The 21,960-nt window shown below is 33.3% G+C and overlaps 1 protein-coding gene across 1 annotated transcript in view; it reads right to left on the bottom strand.

The window, feature by feature from the left end:
• The window catches only part of ZBBX (zinc finger B-box domain containing), a 94,441-nt gene that overhangs the window by 56,271 nt on the left and 16,210 nt on the right, over positions 1-21,960 (bottom strand). The window contains exons 5-7 of the mRNA XM_039857653.1: positions 18,949-18,997; positions 17,931-18,040; positions 12,649-12,744 (exon numbers count right to left, since the gene is read on the bottom strand). Of these exons, the coding sequence (XP_039713587.1) occupies positions 12,649-12,744; positions 17,931-18,040; positions 18,949-18,997 (255 nt within the window). The remainder of the gene's footprint in view (positions 1-12,648; positions 12,745-17,930; positions 18,041-18,948; positions 18,998-21,960) is intronic.

Raw genomic sequence — 21,960 nt, 5'->3', positions numbered from 1 at the left:
TTATACCCTTTCAATTCTCTTCCCTGCAGCCCTGTCCTTCATATTTTGCAACTAGAATATTGCTTGAGGCTGGCTAAGAACCTGAGAAATGTTGGTTGAATCAAATTTAACAGACTCACTAAGATAAAAATGACTGAAACTTCCATTTGAAAATTCTTCCTTATACCCAAGCTAAGTCAATGTCAACACAGGTAAAACCAATGGCACAATTAATAATGACATAAAAGGGCAAATAATGTACCTGACTAAGCCTAAGTATTTGTAACTATAAAATGAAGACAAGATCTACCTTGCAGAGCTGCTTTGAAGAACACACATTCTGGATGAAAAACACCTAGAGGCATGGTAACATAAAGCAGTGCATTCAAATGATTGCTATAATTTTATTTACATCACAATATACTACTTCTCTGTTAAGATAGATAGTTCAAATATCCAGAAAATAGAATTTCTACGAAATTCAATAGATGGAAGTGGGACTTCAGACTATGGTATAATAAGGGGTCAGTAAATAATCCTATCTCCATAAAACAAATATTAAACTGAATAAATTTGTTAAAAATCATTTCGGGGCTCTGAAAATCAACCAAAGCAAGCAAGTTGAAAAGTATTTACTCAAAGAAAAACATTATGACATTGCCGAAGAACAGCAAGAGCATATGGCTTCCTTGCGTGGGGCTGCTCCTACCTTATATCTCCCTTCTCAAGTTTGTCAATGTAACTAGGGCAAGACTGGCCTTGCTAAATAGAAAGTGTGCTTGATTCTTAGCAGAGGACAGAATCCTGAAGAGACGGTAGTATTATCAATGAACTAGCAATTTAGTTATAAATGAATGGAGAAAACCTACAGCTCTGACAGCCTGAGGTGTTCATCCCAGTTCAGGTGAGCAGCAGACCAGCCAAACATTTAATGGGATGATCCTGAAAATAAGATCTACAGAAGGACTGATTAAGAAATGGAAATCATGAAAGAGAACCAAATGAAAACTCTTGAGAATGACTAAAATAGGTTAACAAGAGATGAGAAGTGGATGAAGGACGACTCAGTGAACTCGATGATAGATCAAGATAAATTATCCAATTTGAAAAGCAAAAAGGAAAAGATTGAAGGAAATGAACACAGCCTTAGAGAACTGGGGGAAACTATCAGGATTCCAACATATATTTAGTGAAAAGTATCAGAGAGAGAGAAATGAGCACAAAAAATATATGAAGAATGGGTGATCCCAAAATTCTCTACTTGATGAAAATTATTACTTTAAAAATCCAAGAAGCCTACCAAACCCCAAGAAAGATAAACATAAAGAGAGTCATACAAAAACATATTATAATCAAACTACTTAAAGTCAAAGATGATTAGAAAAACTTGAAAGGAACAAGAAAAAAATGACTCATCAGATATAAGCATGCATCAATACAAATAACAGCTGATTTCGCATTTGAAAAAAATAAAGACCAGAAGGCAGTGAAAAGGTAACTGAAAGGAAAAAATTGCCAAAAATAATTCTATATTTACCAAATCGTCCTTCAAAAATAAAAGCAAAAATAAAGACAATTCCAAATAGACAAAGAGATAATTCGTTACTAACAGATCTGCCTTACGAGAAATACTAAAGAAAGATTTTAAGGCTGAAAGATATTAAATCCACCAGAAGAAAGGTAGAATTCCAGGATAAATATAAAAGTTGAAAGTGGAAGGAATCTGCCTGGCCTCTCAAAAGCTTTCCAATATCCAGTCCTGCTTCTTATTGCGACTCACCCACATTGTCCCTATTCCTATACAATCAGACATCTGTGAGGTCTTTAGCAACAAGAAAAAATTCTTTTTTGCTCAAGCTAGTGTAAAGAGATCTAACTAATACAAGGATCAGTGCTTCCCTAGGGCAATGAGATTTGAAAACGTGGGGAGGTGTTTTGTGCTTTTACAATCATTGGAGAGCATTGCTGACGTTTAATGGATGATAATCAGGTTTAATGAATCCTCTGAAATGTGAGGAATAGTACAGCTTAAGAAGAAAAGTTCCTGCCCAATACTCAAAAGTATCCTCACTGAAAATTACATAGACATAGCCTTATGTTAGTAACATTTTTTTCATATTTACAGAAACCCAGTGAAAACAAATCATAATACCACCACATTAAAAAGTAAGAAATAGAAGTTCCTTCTAATTCATGAATAGTACTTCTCAGGGAGAAACACTGTTAACAGTTTGGTATATATCTCTGCAGCCTTTTGTTTCTGCTTAAAAGGACACATCCAGATTTGCAACACAAAATATATCATCTTTCACTTAATAATATAAAAACTATCATTTTTAAATAAGTAATCAATGAACAAGAATGTGAAGGTTATTGTTATAAAATATTTAAAATGGATAACTGCATTATTAAGTATCATAACTGTACCTTATCTATTAATAAAATATTTTCAAATTTTAAAACTCAAAGGTAATTATATTTCCATCTTTTAAATATGAAATTTACATATAGCAGTACTAAAAGGTATCAGTAAGAGGCAGAGGGGACTGAAAATGATTAAAATTAACTGTGCAACTTCTCCACATGATAAAAATGTTTAAAAATCAAAACAGCCTTCAGGGTGCATAGTAAATCATATATCTCACCATAGAATAGAAGCTTAAACTAGAGCCAAACAATGTGATTTACTGTCAGCATTTCCAGATTCCCCCACATCCTTCACTAGACAGTGTGATGGTAGGATTTCATCTGGTAACTGTTCTAAATTCTCATCTGAACTTTTTTTTTTCTCCCTAGAATGATATTATCTTTCAAATTACACTCTAGAAGAATTCATCACTCTGACAATGTATCATTAATCAAAGTAAAGAGAGTTGATATTTTATAGCTTTTTGGAATGGATGGCACCTTGTAGAAGTTAAGGTCCAAGAGTAAAAGTTTTACTTTAGTTAGAAAAATGATATACTTGATGGTAGTGTCAGTGTTTTAAGACTCTAACTACCATCATCACCCTAAACTCTGGCTACCTAGCAATAAATATTAATGATCATGTTGACATAGCTAGCCACGCCTCCTTATGTGATCCAGAAGTTTCAGGTGAAAGAAATACACACATAATTTAAACTTGTTGCTTCCTAAGTGTGAAAAAGAAAATGCTGGAATGTCTCTTCGTTAAGTGAACTGCGACTGATTTTCAAATTAGAAAATTTTAGAAAAGATTTATTGCAACCACAGCCTTGCATTAAAAACTGAAAACTAATTTCTTCAGAAGTTTTGTTATTTCACTTGTATTTGCTAAGTAAATAGAGATTGAGATACATATACATACACACAAAGAAAAAAATGTTTTACAGCAAAATTCAAGAAACATTATGAATTCATTGGTTGCAGCAACTGTTGAATATGGTTGAACTTGGAAGCCTTTAATGATAAAATCATTTCAGAAAGATCAAATTATGATCTAATGGAATTGTTTTTCATTATATAGAGAGAGAAAATTTTTTTTTTTTTTTTTTTTTAACTCTGCTCTTAAGAAAACACTCCCTTTGTTCTGGTTCCTTGCTGTGAATTACCTCATAGGCAATTGGTAAATAGGGGTATGATGTCAGTAAAACTGTGGAGTTTTATTGATTCTTAGGTTTTTCTTTCCCAGCACATTACTGTTTTGAGGCAATTATGGGCAAGCTGTCTCACAATTAAAGCCAAAGCCTTAGCGATATATGACGACCGTAGGGAAAAGCTGAAAATCTACAGAAATGCCTTTCCTTAGCACAAGTACAGATTGTTTTAATGGCTTTTAACCACCATGTACTCCACAAAGTTATGCTATCCGGAAAAAATGAGAGTGCAGATAAAGAAGCTATAAAGATACTTCCCCTGATTTAAAACAATTAAAGGAGGCAACAGTTTGAATTTTTCATTTTGATAGAAATGATCTATTAGATGGAAATGATCTCTGTCAGAAGTGAATTGCTACCAAGACCTACATCACAGAGAAGGAGGTACAAGTTTTCAAAAATCATGTATCATATTATGGCAGAAACACACATACACTCTAAAATCATGCTTTAATTTATAGCAAACTTTTTTTTATTAAAAATCATCAAAACATTTATTTGCTCAAGATCTATTTATTCACAGAAACCTCCACAGATTATTTTGCCAGCATATTTCTATTTATACACTGCAATGAACGCATTGCGTGATGACAGTACAAGGATCCCGTTATCTAAAATCCACAATAACAAATCAGACAAAATCTCTCTGAGTCGGGGGCTACATAGAAAAGAGGAAATGCTGGCCATATCAAGCAGATAAATTCCTCAAATTATCATGGATCTATGACAAAATGCAATAATCTCATTAAATTGCCACAGTCAAAATATGTTGGCAAAGTAAAAGTAATTTACTTATAAAAATACATTACTTTGAATATCCTAATCCATTAAGTAAGAAAGGAAAAGATGAGCTTTATCCATTCATTTTTCTCAATATTAAAATATATCTTTTGTTCTTAGAGCAAATTTTATTTTGCTTTTCTGATGAATCCATCTTTATAGATAGTCTTAGTAGAAGAAATTTGTTCCCTAAAAATATCATTTACCATAGTCAACTCTGAATTTTCTATGAAAGTTGAAGAAAAAGATATCCATAAATTATTCAACCAAAGGTTTCAACTACTGTTAGGATCAAAAAAAAGAAAGAAAAAAATTAAGTTCAGACCAGCTGGAAAAAATAGAGAAAGACAGAAATTTCAACATGGCCAAAACTAAAAACAAACAAACAAAAAAAAAAATTTAAGTAAAAATCCTCATATAAATATACATGAAAAGAAGGAGAGAAAACAAAATATTTACATACAGTTCTGCTCATCATATTTCTAAAAACAGATATGGAATTTTCATGAGCAGTAAAAAATATCAATGGTATAAAAAACTCTATTGCAAGTCAAATAGAAATCAAATCCCAGAAGTGTGAAATTCTTGTGGCTGAAGTTTATTGTTTATTTTAGTACCATTTAAATATAACTTAAACTAGAACTTGAAGGACCCTTAGATTTACCTTTCTTCTAAAAGTCTAATGAAAAACCAGAGGTTTTATTAATTAATGATTTATGTATTATTATTCCCCCTTGACACATAGAGAATAAAAAGAAACGATGATCCAACACATGCCCCTAATTATAAATGCAGTTAGCTATTCAACATAGTAAATAAAACACACTTAACGTAGTTAAAATATTTTAAAATAAAATAATATAGCATATAAATAGCTCAAAATAGCTCAAACATATTTGACAAACATATTTGTCAAAATTTCTTAAATCACTTGGTATCAAGAAAAAAAAAACATGGTATCAGTCTAAATAACTGTGCCTTTCAAATTTTATTACAACATTTAAAAATTCTATTTAGAGAGAAGCCTTAAAAGTAAGCCAGAATAGCAATGAGAAACTAATGCAGGAAATTCACACCTGTAATCTGCTTTCTATTTGAAGTTTTGATGTCATATAATCATTCACTATATTAATTATCTTAGCAAGCACTATTGTTTTCAACTAATATTACATATAAAATGCATCCAGATGAGCTAGCTACTTTCAGCAATTACTCATATTTGAGCTACATGAGGAACAGATGATTTTATATGCCATTCCTTGAATGACAAATTTTTAAGCATTGCAGAATAAACTTACTAACAAACAGCAATCAATAATTTGTCACATTTGATTTTTATATATAGTAATAGTGTTACATCACAATTAGATGATTTTTACCCAATAAAGACCAATGGACATAAAATATAGTAAATAAAACTGCTGCAATATTTGTCAGGCTCCATGAAAAAACTGCAAGATAATTTAAGTAGCACCTGCAAATTATAAAGGTTCCTCAAATATCCAGCATCAATGTGATTAATTAACGGTTCAGACATGTGGTTAGAACAATGATTTTTATGGTCCCCTTCAAAATTCAGATTCTATTATTCTCTATTTGGATACAGAAGAAGTCTGTATTTTTAAATATACTCTGATATACTAAGTTCTACACCACTATTTTTTCACAAAATATTTCCAAAATATATATTACTATAATGCTTTGTAAAACAGCCCTAAAACAAAAAGTAACCATTTCATTAGGTTTTTAGACTCATTATCATTAATATTATTTTGCTATCTAGTTTCTAAATTTATATGATGTAAGAATTGTGCTGAATTTCTACTACTAACAATATATCCTACCTAAAAAAAAATTTAAAAAAAAACTAATATATGGAGCACCTGCTATGAGCAGAATACTTTTATATTTGTTGCCATTTAATCTGATCCACACAACAACCCTGCAAGTTTCTGAGCTTGAAAATATGAGTTTTATCTTAAAGATTCCCTTAGCATAAATATCACAGAAACAACCTCCTTTCTCTTTGATACTGATTTCGGGCCCTCTCTGCATCTACCCTCTCCACTGTATCTGTCAATTGATTCTGTAATATACTCACTAAACCACTACGTTCTTCCAACTCGTCACTGATGATAACAGAAATCCTACTCTCCAGTTTCGTACCGCTTTCAAATGTCATCTTTTCTCTTTCCCTAGCTTTTCTTAGTGCTGGCATCTAAAAGGTCATCACCACAGATACAGTTTCAGTGAAGTGCAGGCTATTAAACTATCCCATATCTTATTCTTCACAAAAATTCTTGTCAACTTTTCTTCTAGGAAGATATACAACTGGCCAATGAGCAGATAAAAAGATGTTCAACATCGTTAGTCACCAGAGAAATGCAAATCAAAATTATAGCGAGATACTATGTCATGCCAACTAAGATGCTAGAATCAAAAAGACAGATAAGTATTGGCTGGGACATAGAGCAATCAGAACTCTCACACTGCTGATGGGAATATAAAATGGAGCAGCCACTTTAGAAAACACTGGGCAGTTCCTCAGACAATAAAGATAGTTACCATTTGACCAAGCAATTCCATGACTAAAGGTATAACTAAGAGAGAAATAAAAACTTATGTCCACACAAACCATGTACACAGATGTTCACAGAAACATTATTCATAATAGCCAAAAGGTGAAAACAACCAAATATCCATCAACTACCCATTTTATCCATTTATTAATGGATAAATAAAAATGTGGTATAACCGTACAATGGAATGTTTTTTAGCCATAAAAATAAATGAAGTACTGATACCATGACACAGACCAGCCTTAAAAATATACTAAGTAAAAAAGGCCAGATTAAAAAAAACAAACAAAATAATATATGATTCCATTTACATTAAATGTCTAGAATAGGCTAATCTATAAAGACAGAAAATAGATCAGTGGTTGCCAAGGGATTACGAGTAGGGAGGTAGAGGGGGATGGAAGTAGTAGCAAAGGTTTTCTTTTTGAGGTAATAAAAATGTTCTACAATTAAATGTGCTGCGTTGCACATATCTGTGAACATACTAAAATCCATTGACTTGTACACTTTAAATGAATGAATACATGGTATATAAATTATATCTCAAGAAAGTTATTTTTAAAAAATTCTTGTCAATGATGCCTGTACAAGTGTTCTTAATTTATCCTTTGGGTACTACACCAGTCTATTTTTTTTTTAATTCCGGTTAATCTAGAGACTTAAGGGAAATCAAGGAGTCTGCCTGAGTTAACTAAACTTTCAGACTCACAAGACTGTCATCAAACCATTGTTGGTGTCAGTCTCCTCAGGAGGATAAAAACAAGAAAACAGTTTGCCAACAGGACAGCCATCTTCTTGGATGAGAGTCTTGCAGCAGTTAACAAAGAAGCACAGCTCAGACAGAGAAAGGATATACCTCACATAGAAGACTTATCTTCCCTCCCAGTCAGTTTTAATCTGCAAGGCTTCCAGAACGCCACAGCACACATGCCAATTGCCAAGCCTTATCACACTCAAGGAGCTATGGCTTACTCCAAGTATTTATAGTTCTCCTGTTTGGATGTAACTTGCCAATCAAGAGTCATACTTACCATAAGTATACTGTCTAGAAACATAGCTGACATTACTACCTTTATCTGTTTCCCAGGATAAGAGCTAGCAAGTTAACTAAAGATCAAATTCTTATACTAAAGAGGCTTTTGTTAACCCTTCACCAATATAACACATTAACATATCATACATTCTTTTAATTACCCAATTTTGATTTTAAAAATTCAGAGAAAAATAAACTTTGCTACTTAAAATATAGTTTTAAATTATTTCTGGAGCTTGATTATATCATGAGAGATTTATTTACATTTTTATTCATTCAAAGTGAATGAATAGTAAGCACTGAAAATACTGTGATGAACAAGACAGAAACGATCCCTCTCCTTACAGGATTTAAAAATTTTCAGGAGATATAAAAAAAAGAATAGTCAATAACAATATAGTAAAAAAAAAACAAAAAACCTCGATAGAGAAAGTACAGAGTGATAATCACATTGAAGGACGATGAATACAGATGTGTGACACAAGGAACGGCATTATTCCCATCGAAGAAATAGGCGAAAACATGCCAATATTCAGTTGTTTATATATATTTCAAATATTTTATTTTTTCTTAAGTGTAATATTATATTTAAGATATTTACATCACCTGGATGTTAAAATCATGTTAATTATGATCATTCCATTTTGAGGTGCATTTACTCACCATCCTTTAATTTCCATCTTATGGGTTGGGCTTTAGGAAAAAAAAGTGTTCACCTCTGCCCCTTCAAGGTTCTCTAAGGGCTGCCTGCCCACAGAGGGATGCATTCCAATCTAGACATCCATTAAGAAGTTCTACTGGATATGCCCTGCCCTTACAAAGGTAAATACCTATAATTTTTTGGGGGGGCGGGGGGAGCGGGAATCATACAAAACAAGGTTCAATTCAAGGAAATATCAGGAAGCTGAATTTGTCTAAACATTCATGCCAGTCATCAAATCTGATTGTATCAATAATAAAACTGATATTTTGATTTCTACCTAATATCTATTTCTCACTTGGTCCAGAATTCGGAAAGTGAAGAAAAAGATATTATATATTGAACTGCAGCATTTAATTACTCTAAAATTAGGCGAACATTTATCATTTCACTCGTATTTACATACTGTCATGGGTCAGGTTCCCCAGGAAACAAATCCTGAGATTTGCCTGCTTGACTTTTACTGGGGAGTACCCTGAGAAGAACACCTGTGGACGAGTGAAGACAGGAGAATTGATAAAGAGAAAGTCTGAACTCAATGCAATTGCCAATCCCAAGGGCAACAACTGATGGCCCATCAGTTGTTGTTAACTGAGGCAAGTGAATGGCTGGCAATTCACCAGAAATTGAACCAGGAAATGAGCTGCTTCTTGGAACAGAGTGTAAGCTCAGAAGTGGCAGTTCTCTTTGAGCACAGACAATTCCTGGGAAGACTCAGCTATGGTTCTTCCACAGGCAACACTGCAGGCAGCTAGGGAAGTGAGTATCTCAGTCCTGAAGAGGAGGATCTGGGTGGCACACTGTAGTATCTACGATATGAGTATGCACAGCAGAGAAAACGGCCCACGTTAAGATTATCAAAGTAAATAACCATGATATTATCCAAAATGACTAGCTATGAAACAAATATACTATATTAGAGGACTGATTGGTAGTTGCGAGAGGCTAGGTAGGGGTGGACAAAATGGGTGAAGAGAGCCGAAGCGTACAAACTTCCAGTTAATAAAATAAATGTCATGGGGATGTAATGTATGGCATGGTGACTGTAGTTAATAATACTTTGTGCCTATTTGAAAGTCGTTAAGAAAGTAGATCTTAAACATCCTTATCACAAGAAAAATATTTTTTGTAACTACATACAGTGATGAATATTAACTAGAGGTAACATGGGATCATTTTGCAGTATATACAAATATTGAATCATTATGTTGTAGAACCAAAACTAATATAATATTATGTCAATTATACCTCAATAAAAATAAATAAAATAAAAATACTGTATATTCTAAACATTAACAGAATGATTGTTTGAGCCTAAAAGCTAATACTGGTCATTGTCAACTAAAAGAAAAAAAACTACCAAAAAGTTAGTAAGCATAAATCGTACTCTGATGATAACTCAGATTCTTCCTGGTAATTATTTTCCTGTAGGTATGTTCAAGCAAACATATATTCCCACTTACATCCTTATTTATATAAGCATACCTTTCTTTGGAGAGAAAAAAATGTAAAGAGGCTGCATATTAATGCCTCACACCAGAAAATATGAAAATTTTACCTCAGTTATCTCTTCTCTCATTACTAACCTCTCCACTTCCCAAGGTCTCTTTTTCATTTAAGAAAATCTCCATTCTAATTAAGAAAATATACATATCAGAATCTATTAATGATTTATTGAATCCAATCTCCCTTTGTGTATGTCATACTTCACAACAAAATGCCTTTTGTTTGTTTTTTCCTCCTCTCTTCTGTTATCTCTGGAATTACTGCCAACTATAAATCAATCATAAATCAAAAGAAAGGCCCTGTGAAATTACATTAGTCAACAAGGAAACGGTAATAGTTTGCCTTCAATTTTTCAGAGATTTATCTCTTAAGTAAAACAAGATATTCCAGTACAAAATAGTCCTTATTGACTGTAAACTTTGTAAAGACTCACTGGGCTGTAAGATGGGGCTTAAATGGTTTACAACAATCAAATATGGCTATGCTTTATAATAACCAGAAATGTCACCATAAGTAAAGAATATAAAGTATAGCAACCGTTAGCCTCGAATGCTTGATTTTTATATAGTAATGCTTAATATTCATATATCAGATGTCTGCCCTAACTTCTCAGATTAGGTATAAATTCAACAGTCAGTAAAAAAAAAAATCTCATGACTTTGATAGTCACCAAAATGGTGGAAAACTAAAAACACCATATGACTGGTTAATGAGAGCTAAACAGAAAGATATTCACTCATTGCTGAGCAAGGTCATCAGGCCAAGGCACCAGAGCATCAAGACCCTAACACCAGGAAAGACAGGGCTGTGATGGAAACAATGAGAACAAAGCAAAATAACTAAGTAATTCCCCTCGTGCATTTTGTTTTGCAAATAATTATTTAACAGAGATTGAAATTAATATCTCTCTCTCTCTCTCTCTCTCTCTCTCTCAGGAGGTTGAAATTAATCTCTCTCTCTCTCTCTCTCTCTCTCTCTCTCTGTCTCTCTCTCGCGCGTGTGTGTATGTGTAGAGAGACTGACAGACAGACACAGAGGAGGGGAGAAGACAGGGGAAGAAGGAAGAGAAAGAAGAGAAGCAGACTTGGATAAATCTGGAAGGTCAAATACTGCAATCGAGAGAAGAAGCCATGTCTCATTCCTTTATCTTCCATACCACCTAGCACAGTACCTAAAATTCACTGAAAACCCTGAAAATGTGCTGAATAAATCACTGATGAGAAAATTCCTAATATGAACTCACAGTGGGGTAATTACACTTTCCTCTTAAAGGGGAGTGCCTTTGGTTAAATTCTATGTTATTTCTATGTTAACAAGTACACTTGCATATATACATTAATTTTTATTTCTTATGACTCTCCGATTATACATCCTAAAGGAGGAGAATAGCAAGTAGTAGTTATTTCCTTTTTCTTATTTCCTCCATCATTTCTGCCAGAAGGCTCTAAACATTGACTAGCCACTCAAAAGTAACCAACCTGGTAATTATTGATATAAGTAAGGCCTATTTTATGCTTTGTGGATACCATGACTTGGGTCATCAGAGCTACCAAAGTTTATATTCGAGTAACATGTAAAGATTTAAATCTACCAGTGATCTTTCTAAATATAGATCTGATCATCTCCATCCCTTTGCCTCTGAGATAATATTAAAATCCTTGATGCATTACACAAGGTCCCTGGTTCTCACTATTATCCCCAAGGCCTTAAGAGCAGGATCCTAGTGCTATATTCATCTGTGTAAGGTCACTGCCTACCGTAAACCCTGCTTCCTAAAAAGTACTCAATGAATATTTGTTGAATAAATTACTGTAAAATGAATGAAATCTGTGACAAATCAATGTATCATTAAATGTAACTGTATAATGTCATATCTACATTTAACCATATTTGTTGCTTAAGTATTACAATTTTAAAACCATCTGACATGGTTCTAGGTTAAGCATTTCAAAAAACAATGACTATATGAGGATAAGCAAAAGCTTCTGATGTGTAGGAGGAAAAGTAGAAACCTGAGAGACGAGCTTATTTAAATAATAATGGGTCAGGACAAGTAAAAGAATAATTTTCAAAAATAAACATGAAAAGCAAACATGGGATTTCTATTTATAAATTAGATGGAAATAACACTTAAGTCATGTGTTCACTTAAAACAATAGATAAAAATATAGTCTAATTTTTAAATGTCAAGTTCACAGATAAAATGCATGATCTAAAAATTCTGATCAAGCTAAGTATTTCAGGAATTACATTAAAACAGTTTAAAAAGCAAAATAGAACACGGATTAGTGTTCAGTAAAATAAATTTAAAATATATGTAAAGACTGTACATAATAATATTTTTAAAATTAATGTAAATCATCCTAAATTCTAGATAATTAAGCATGTTTTACATGTTTTTTTTGTTGAAACATTCTATAAATACACTACCAGTAAAGCATTTTAAAGTCATACCTGCAAAAGAGTTGTTCTATGGAGCTTCAGTGCCCCCTTCTGGTGAATTTTAGCAAAGCATCCTGAACAATAATCTTCTCCACATTCAAGGCATACCTTAAAAGATATTTTAAAAATTATATAATCAATCTTATGACTTCAGAAAAATGTTTAAATAAAGATATCATTGCTATTATCTTTATCCAATTACATACTTAAATTTCATGAGAACTTAGTAATCCAAGGAAAACTAAATAACTATTTGTCCCAGTTAAGATTTAACTCTGAGAAAAACTGACTTGTAAACAAGTTACTCTTGTATCAAAATAAATATAATAGCTAGACTGCAGGTTTTAGATATATGTGTTAGATGTATATGTGTATGTGCAATTTCTGAATAAATCAGAAAACAATCAGCAGCATCAGGTCAAACTTCCTGACCTGGGAAAAACTAAACAGCATTATCTCTGAGTCAAAATTACTTCTTTTTTAGGAATTCTTTTATCTTTCTGTATGGATTTACAGGATACAATTAGTTTCAAATGATATGTAAACTATTTGCCTCCAAAAGCCCCTATATATTTCCTTGATTAATATTTCTTCACTGATGATTCTCAAAATGTTGTTTTGAAAGTGTTCTCAGAAGTTCCTTCAAAGGAAAGAAAGTATAAGGAAAAAAACTGATGGAACTGCATCAAAATGTCACAATGTTTATGACTTGTGAAATAATTATGGACAAGATTATATTACCTTCCAAATTCTCTGTGGTATTAAGATATAATTTTTTTAAAAAAAAATAGGAATAAATTGAATAATGCTGTGCATCTCATCCATTCATGATAGTACCAAGCAAAACTGAAAGTTAAAAGAAATGGAATTTTTAGTGCAAGCGAAATTACTACTGTGCAGTTGTATTGGTCAGTTCAGCAGCCTACAATATAACAAAAAGCAAGGCTCTTCTGCTTTGTACTGATCAACGGCAGACTGAAATATGCAGTACGGTAATGCTTCTCAAACTGTAACATGCAATCATCTGAGATTTCACTGCAATGCAGATTCTGGTTCAGGAAGTCTGACATGCTACCTGAGATGTTGCATTCTAACAAGCTCCCAGGTGATGCCCAGGAAGTAGCTGGTGCACAGACCACCCACTAAGTAACAAGGCACTAGAATGTATAGGACATAGAAAAGTAGACTAAATTCTTACTAAAAACCCAAGAGACTTTAGCCCATTAATTTTTGAAAATCATTACATTATATTATAAGTCTCCAATAATGTAGCCCACTTTATTAGATATAAAATGATGACTACACTAAAAAAGTTAGAAGAGTGAGAAATTTTATATAACTATAATAAAACTAAAATGAAAGGCTAGAATCAAATAACAATATTCACCACGTTTAGTGAGCACTTACTATTCTAAGGCTTCATATTTTCATCTCATCTCATCTTCACAACAACCCTCTCAAGTTAGAATGATCAATGTATCTCCATTGTGAAGATGAGGTAACAAGAGACCATAATAATTGGGAATTTGTCCAATAGTGCAGCTATTAGAGCCAGGATTTCAACCCCATAGTCTGAACCAAAGCTCAAGCTTTTACCCAGAACCTGTATTACTAATCATTAAATCAGTCATTGACCATTAATTGCAGTACTAATCATTTATTGGGAAAAAAATAATAAAATCTGCATAAAATAAAATCCAATATTTCAAATGACGGCATGGTCTGGTATTTGTCGAAATCCAAATATAACTTTTCAAATGTGATTAGCTATATAGCACTGGATTTTTAAGTTAATCTGAAGAAAAATAAACACTATCACTAGTATGGATCCTAGTCCTACCTTTTCAACTCTTGTCTCAAGAGCTAGTCTCTTAGAGAAATGGTAATAAACACATTATCTAAATCCATAATTTTTCAAGTGCAAAATCAATTAAAAAGCTTTAATTTCACATACATAAATAGCAGTACTATTATATTAATGTAGATTTCAAAATGTATTCTGCATAATTTTTATTTAACATATCAGCTAATATTTTAATAAATTTCTTATAAATATTTGGCGGTGTTTCACAACGTAATATAGAAGACTAAAAATCAGTTTTAACACATAATTCTAAGCCAACTATTTGTTAACAACAGGTCTTTAATGAGAATAGCCAAACAGACGCGGGGGACTGGAAGATCAAAGCTGGAGTTGCAGAGTAAGTTTATGTATTTCATTATACAAGCGTATATGGATTTAAATTGGGCTAAAATGATCGCCAGGTGGAAAATCTTTTTAGGCAGTTTGTATAACTGGTAGGAACATACTAAAAACATAGATTAGGACTCTATTCCATCATAGATGCTTCTTCAATGACAGAATATCCAAGTGGATTTTTAGCAAACATTTTTTTATTTGATAAAGGCTAGATCAGTTGTACCTGCCTTCAGAACCCATTTGAGTTAAATTACCCACATTTGCCAAATTAATATACAATTTTTAACTGTGTATTTCACTTTTGCCATATAGAGACAGCATAAAACTACTGTAACTTCTTTAAAAAAATGTGAAATTTGGAAGTTTGGGATTTTATTTTTACCATTGGAACATAAGAAAATGTGCCAAAAACAAAAAACACACAATCTATGTGTCTCCTCTCAATATATCAGACACAATGCTAAATACTTCACATGTCTTAACTCATTATCTTCAATAACTTTGAAGAATCTGGTATCCACATTAGTCCAATTTACAAATGAAAAAACAGAAATATAAAAAAATTAAGTCATTTGTTAAAGGTCACATAGTTAATAACAGGTAAGTTGAGATTCAAATGCCCCAAAACACGAGGTCTTAACTCTTATCCCAACACACAGTTTTTCCCTCATTTGGCCCTATCGTAAGATATAGGAAGGCTGACTCTAATTATCCAATCAGCATTATCATCTAGAGCAATGAAAGCTAAAAACAGAATAACCTCAGACTTTAACATGACCACAACCTACTTTGAAAGAAATGGTTCATTCAAAAACTATTTGTTGAGTACCTACTAAATACCAGGCATAATTCTAGTCAGTAGTACAGAGCAGTGAATAAAACAAAATCCCTACTCTCACAAAGTTCACATTATAGGCAGGTGGAAAAAATAAACAAATAAATATACATTAAAGGGTAATAACTCTGTATAGATGAATGAAGCGGCTTTACAAAGTGCAACTGAGCTGTTGCCATTTTATAAAGAGTTGTCAGGGTAGGTAACATTTGAGATGACCTTTTTGATATGAGGAGCCCGTGGGGAGAGAAAGTTTGTTGGAGATAAATTGAAGTTTGGTTTTGAACATGGTAAGTTAGTGATTCCTGTTTGACATACAAGCAGAGGTATTAATTAGGCAGTTTGAGTTCAAAGTTCAGGGGAGAGGTAGGAGTTAGAGATGTAAATCTGAGAACCAATAAAGTAGAAATAGTCTTTAAAGCCAGGAGAGTGAACAAAATTACCTAAAGAGTAAGTATAGACAGACTAAAGAAGAGGTCTAAGGACTGAGCTCTGTGTCATTCCAATGTTAAGGAATCAAGAATACAGAAAACCAACAAAAAAGATTGAGAAGGGACAGCTAGCAAAGTAAAATGAAACCAAGCCAGAACGGTATTTCAGAGGAAGCCAAGTGAAGAGTCATAAGAGAGGAGAGGAATACTGTATCAAATATTAGTGACAGATTAAGATAAGAACTGAGAATTGATCCCTGCATTTAAGAATGTGGGAGTCACTGGTGACCTTGATAGTTGTGCACAGCAGTGCCAACCTATTACTGAATGGAGAGGGTTAAAGAGAGAATAGGAATTTAGCAATTTCTCTTCTGGGTATATACCCAAAATAATTGAGAATGAAAACTTGGATAGATATAGTGTATTAATGTTCACAGCAGCATTATTCACAATAACCAAATGGTGGAAGCAACCCAGTGTCCATCAATGGATCAATGTATAAACAAAATGGGGAAAACATGTCCAATGGAATAAAATTCACACTTAAAAAAGAAGGAAATTCTAATACATGTTACAATGTGAATGAACTTTGAAGATATTATGCTAAGTGAAATAAGTGAAATAAGGACAATACTATATACTGACAACAAAACAAATACTATATAGTTCCACTTATACGAGACACCTAGAGTTGTTGAATTCAGAGACAGAAAGTTGAATGGTGGTTGTCAAGGGCTAGCAGAGGAAGGAATGAGACTTATTGTTTACTGAGGACAGAATTTCAGTTCTGCAAGTTGAAAGAGTTCTGTAGATGGATGGTGATGATGGCAGCACCACAGCAGGAATGGTGCTTAATGCCACTGAACCATGCACTTAAAATGACTAAAATAGTAACTTAAATTGTGGTACGTTTCACCATAATTTTTTTTTTAAGTTGATGAAATTGGCACTGATGAAAAGTTAGAGAGTTGTCAGAAAGCATTATTTTTTATAGCTTTTTTTTTCAATCTCACTTCATAACTTTTAAGGAAAGAAAAAATAATTTGGTGGGGAGACTTGAACACAAATATCCACAAGAGTCTTAAACATAATAGGAAAAAAACTGAAACAACCAAATGTCATTCAATGTGTGAATGAATAAACAAATTTTAGCATGTCTCTACAATGGAATACTACTCAGTAAAACAAACTATTGATATATGTAACATGAATGAATGTCCACATGGAACAAAAGAAACCTTCCACATAAAAAATATGTACCATATCATTCCATTTCCATAAATTTCAAGAACAGAGATCACTACATGTATGGTGCTAAAAACCAGAACAGTGGTCGCCTTTGTGGTGGAGACTAATTGGAAAAGGCACAAGGGATTTTATTATCTTGATGGGGATATAGACACTTGTCAAAAGGCGTCTAATTGTACATTTAAGATCTGTCCACTTCACAGTAAGTAAACTATTCCTCAATAAAAAGAGAGAAAGAACATTTTGACGGCAAGTACAGCCAACTCTACAGCAGTGTTACCAAAAGAGATACAGAGGGAAGGAAATGCAGGGGTCGAAGGAGATTGTTTGCTGTGGATTTGCTTTTGGTTTTAGATGGGAGACACTGCAGCATGTCTGTGTGCTCACAGGCACGATCCAATGCAGAGGATGAGAGTTACGGTGCTACCGTAAACAGGAATGAGAAGATGAGATTCAGTGTGTTGGTGGCCTTCCCCATATACTTCTGGGGAAGTATATGGCTACTAAAGCAGGTTAAGTTGGGAGGGGTGCCTGAGACCACATGAAGGTTCTTGCCAATATCTTATTATACCGTACGTACTAGCAGAGCAGCTTTGTTCTCACACTGTCCACAGATCTTCCCTTTTTTCCTGGGTTTTTCACTTTCAAAGAAATTTGCCATTTTATAATTAAGTGGCTGTTTCACTGTCCCTGGAAGGAAAAAATCAGAGTAATTACTTTAAAATACAATGTTTAGTTTTCTGATTGATAAAGTAATGAAATTATGCATATTTCTAAATTCTCAAATAATATTTAAATATTAGTTGCCCAGTAAAAATGGCATGTAGCCAAGTCTAATCCTCCCTGTAGGCTGGGGATCCCACAGTCCCTCTCCTGTCCCCTGTGACCGCGGGGCCACACACATCTACCTATAGCCACTCTGCTTAAAACTCATTTCATCTGGACATATAAAATGTAATACAGAAAGTAATAGTTAAAAACTATGCTCTTGATAGAATTCTTATGGCATTATGTCCCATCTCTGGATCAAACTGAAGCCCACAAAGACCATCTTCTATAATAAATGTTATATATATTTCTAGAACTCGTTCTACCAAATTATCTTAACTATTCAAATTAAATATGTTTATCCTCTATAAAAAATCTTATTTCTTTTGGAATTATTATACATTCAAAATTGATTATGGTTTTTGCTATTGTCAAGATGTATTAAAATATAAAGGAATGTTTCAATATGCCCTTAATTTCCTAAAGTTTCAATTTATAATTTTATAGTGCTAAATTCTCTTCCTGGTTAAAAGAGTTTATCAACAAACTCTAAGGACCAGTGCTATGAAAGTCCTCACCTTTGAAAAACACTACATTATAATCATATTTTAAATTGACATTTGTTTGACATGAAATGAGGCCCCTCCCCCCACAAAAATACATAAATAAAATGCATTTTGAATATCAGAGATAAAGAGTCATCATTTTGGGGGTTTAGAAACTTTATATTGCATGAACAATTCTAGCACTTTAATTTTCTATGTCATTCAAATGCAAACGAAAAGAAATTGTATCTATAGAAGCTAATAATACAGTGGTAAACTGTTTACCTTGAAGCTGCTCCTTCAGTAATTTCAATTTCACTTTTCCAGCAGAAGGCTGTATTAATGAAATAGATACTATTTGTCAGGTATACATTCTCTTAGTCAAAGAAAGTTTAAGTTATTAACAAAAATATTTAGAAAGCTATAACATTTTGGTGTACCTTGAACAAAACAAACATTTTGAAAGAATAATGTAAAATTAATAGATCATCACTAAAGCATATATAGATCTTTAAAATTCCTGTAAAGAAAATATTTGAAATATATAAAAAAGTTTTTTAAACATGCCATAAATTATTTATTTTTTAAACAAAAATCATTATATATCATTATGAAATGATTTTAAGAAAGCACTACTATTCAAATATTGTAAAGGCTTTTCTATTTCTGATCTTTCTAAAAGACACAAAGTCTAAATTTGTGTAGACTGAATCTAAACTGAATTCTGACTAACCTTCTCTGCTTACATAACTACACAAGCCAATATTATTCTTATTTGCCTAATTTAGAGAACCGAGTGTTTAAGCATCATAGACTTACCCTTCAAATATGTTATTTGTGATCCCCAACTTTCCCAAGTTGTAGACAAAAAAAAAAAAATGTGTATATAAGACTCACTGCTAGGTATTTCAGATAAATAATCACTTAAAACACTTAGATCTTAAGATTTAAAAAAATTAAAACAGACTTGCCAATTGCATATAACTGGCTTGGTCTTATTAAAACCAACATTCAAAGTACACAAACAAGCATGGAGGATGGTACACATTTAGGCAGACACTGTCAATTCATGCCTAGTTTTCAATTTGCAATTTACATGTTCAATTGCCCAATTTGTACACGAGAATATGAGGACAATGGTTGCCTCTATGTCTACAGCTGTACCAACTGCAGTCATCTGAAAAGTTAGGCCTAATTATTCTCAGTGAATCTAGTGGTTTTGCTTCAAAAGGGCATTTATTGCTCACATTCTTTTAAGTAGCCACTTAGATGCTATGTACCAAACAGCAGAAAAGAAAATAGCACTGAAGAAATCAAATTTTGGTGAATCACACTTTTATTTTTAAACTGGCAATGTTATACAAGTTATAGATAATTTAATCTCATTTTTCATAACCAAATTATCCAATATTATTACCTTAATAATACGCCTGAATTGCAACAAGATCTATGTGGTTATAGGTGACCTGGGTAGAATGGATTTTCCAAAGCAAACTGAACCCATTATTTGGGAAATTTTATAATTTGTTTTTATTATTATGAAGAGCATTTTTCTGCTAAATATAGTCAGATTTACTTCAAATGGTTCAAAGTGCATAAAAATATTTCAATGAACTAATAGCTAGCTTCTATTTTTAGGCAAATAGAATTACCTCCTAAGTCTAATTTTTATCTGTTTGGGAAAGAGTTGAGGGTGGAATAAGGCTGGACCAGGGACACAAACACACACACACACACAAAAACACACACAAACACACAAACACATATCAATATATGTATACACACACACATATATATATATGGGTATACACATACATACATTATGCATATATATATATATATATATATATACTAAATGTATATTCATACTGAATTAAATGTGAATTCAGTATACTAAAGCCTATGCCTTATTAATCCACTTATTCCTACACCAGCAGAAGCTGAAGGGGTGCCATCAGGGGCCAAGGCAGCTTAGTGGCTCTACCACACAGACATATTATCTGGGCCACTGGGGTCAGACTATGCCATCATCATCACTCTCCCTGGCATTCACAGATGCCTCCAAATTCCCACTAATGCTCTCATCTGCCATGCAGGGCCCACACTCCTCCCATAAGCCACCACTTCAAATAGTCTCATTCTAAATCCAATTAGCTACTTAACCTTTGCCATTCTCTACTGCTTATCCTGCCATCCAGGCTCCCCTGCCATTCCATGGAGCCGTTATTAAACAGTCATTTAACTATCTTATGCCTTAAATCTCTCTTAAACATATGTCTTCCAAAAGTTCACGTTAACTGGACCTACCTTTCCTCAAACACAACCTCCTCCACAGAACTCTCCAGAGGAACTAGCTCCATTTCTACTCTCTTTCACTCACCAGGAGAGAAGAAAATTTTTCTCTCTGTTTGTTCCTCAGTGCAGCTTCCAGAAAATTGTTCTGTTCTTATCATTCAGCAAAATTGCCTCTACTGAAGGACCTCACCATCCACTTATTGCTTTTATCAGTATCTGGATCTTCTTCCACCCGAACTTCAGCAATCTGCTCAGTATTTCTCTCTATCATATTTCTGGGTGTGATCGTGGGGACTTCAATATCCATGTTCACCTGACATCCTGATGCTGAAAAACTCTCCAGCATGCTGACTGCTCTGAATACCTAAGTGCCTCTTCAGCCACCTGACCATTATGACAAAACCTTGAACCTAAGCAGCAATCTAAATGGCCACACCTTCAAAATCCCAAACTCAAAGACTTTCCCAGTACTAATCACAATCACCTTACATCCTTCCTCCTAGACCTCCCATATCTATACCTACCATTGTGATGAAATAATATTAACTGAGTCCCCTACAAATAAATGCTGAACAACTCCAATGGGCTCTGATGGCTCTTCAGCAACCTATTTACTTGTTTGCTGCTAAACCTCGATCACGATTTCCACAGTGGCTGCTCCAAACCTTTTCCATTCCAAAGAATTCAAATTTACCCCATTTTCCTTCCTTAATCTGAGCAAATGATCGTGCCTTTAAATTTACTAAGAAAGTCAAAATTTTCCCTTTAAGAGTTTTCCACTGCTTCTTGCCTCATCTGTCAAATGAAACTTCTAAAATTTTTCCTTTATCACCATCGGTTCTCTCTTCCACCTTTCTGATCTCAGAGAAAGTGAGCCCTCCTTTTTTTGATTAAGGGCTTCTTAATGAGACCCCAACAATTGGCACCTCTTTCATTTGCATACCCAGTCTTTCCTCCACTAGTGAGTCTATCCCTCAGCTACAATCCGACTCACATTTTCTC

The sequence above is a fragment of the Pteropus medius genome, unplaced genomic scaffold (assembly GCF_902729225.1).
Source record: "Pteropus medius unplaced genomic scaffold, Ma_sr-lr_union100, whole genome shotgun sequence".
NCBI classification, from domain to species: Eukaryota; Metazoa; Chordata; class Mammalia; order Chiroptera; family Pteropodidae; genus Pteropus; species Pteropus medius.
Note: the sequence above shows the minus strand (reverse complement) of the source record. Positions and strands in the feature narration are given on the sequence as shown.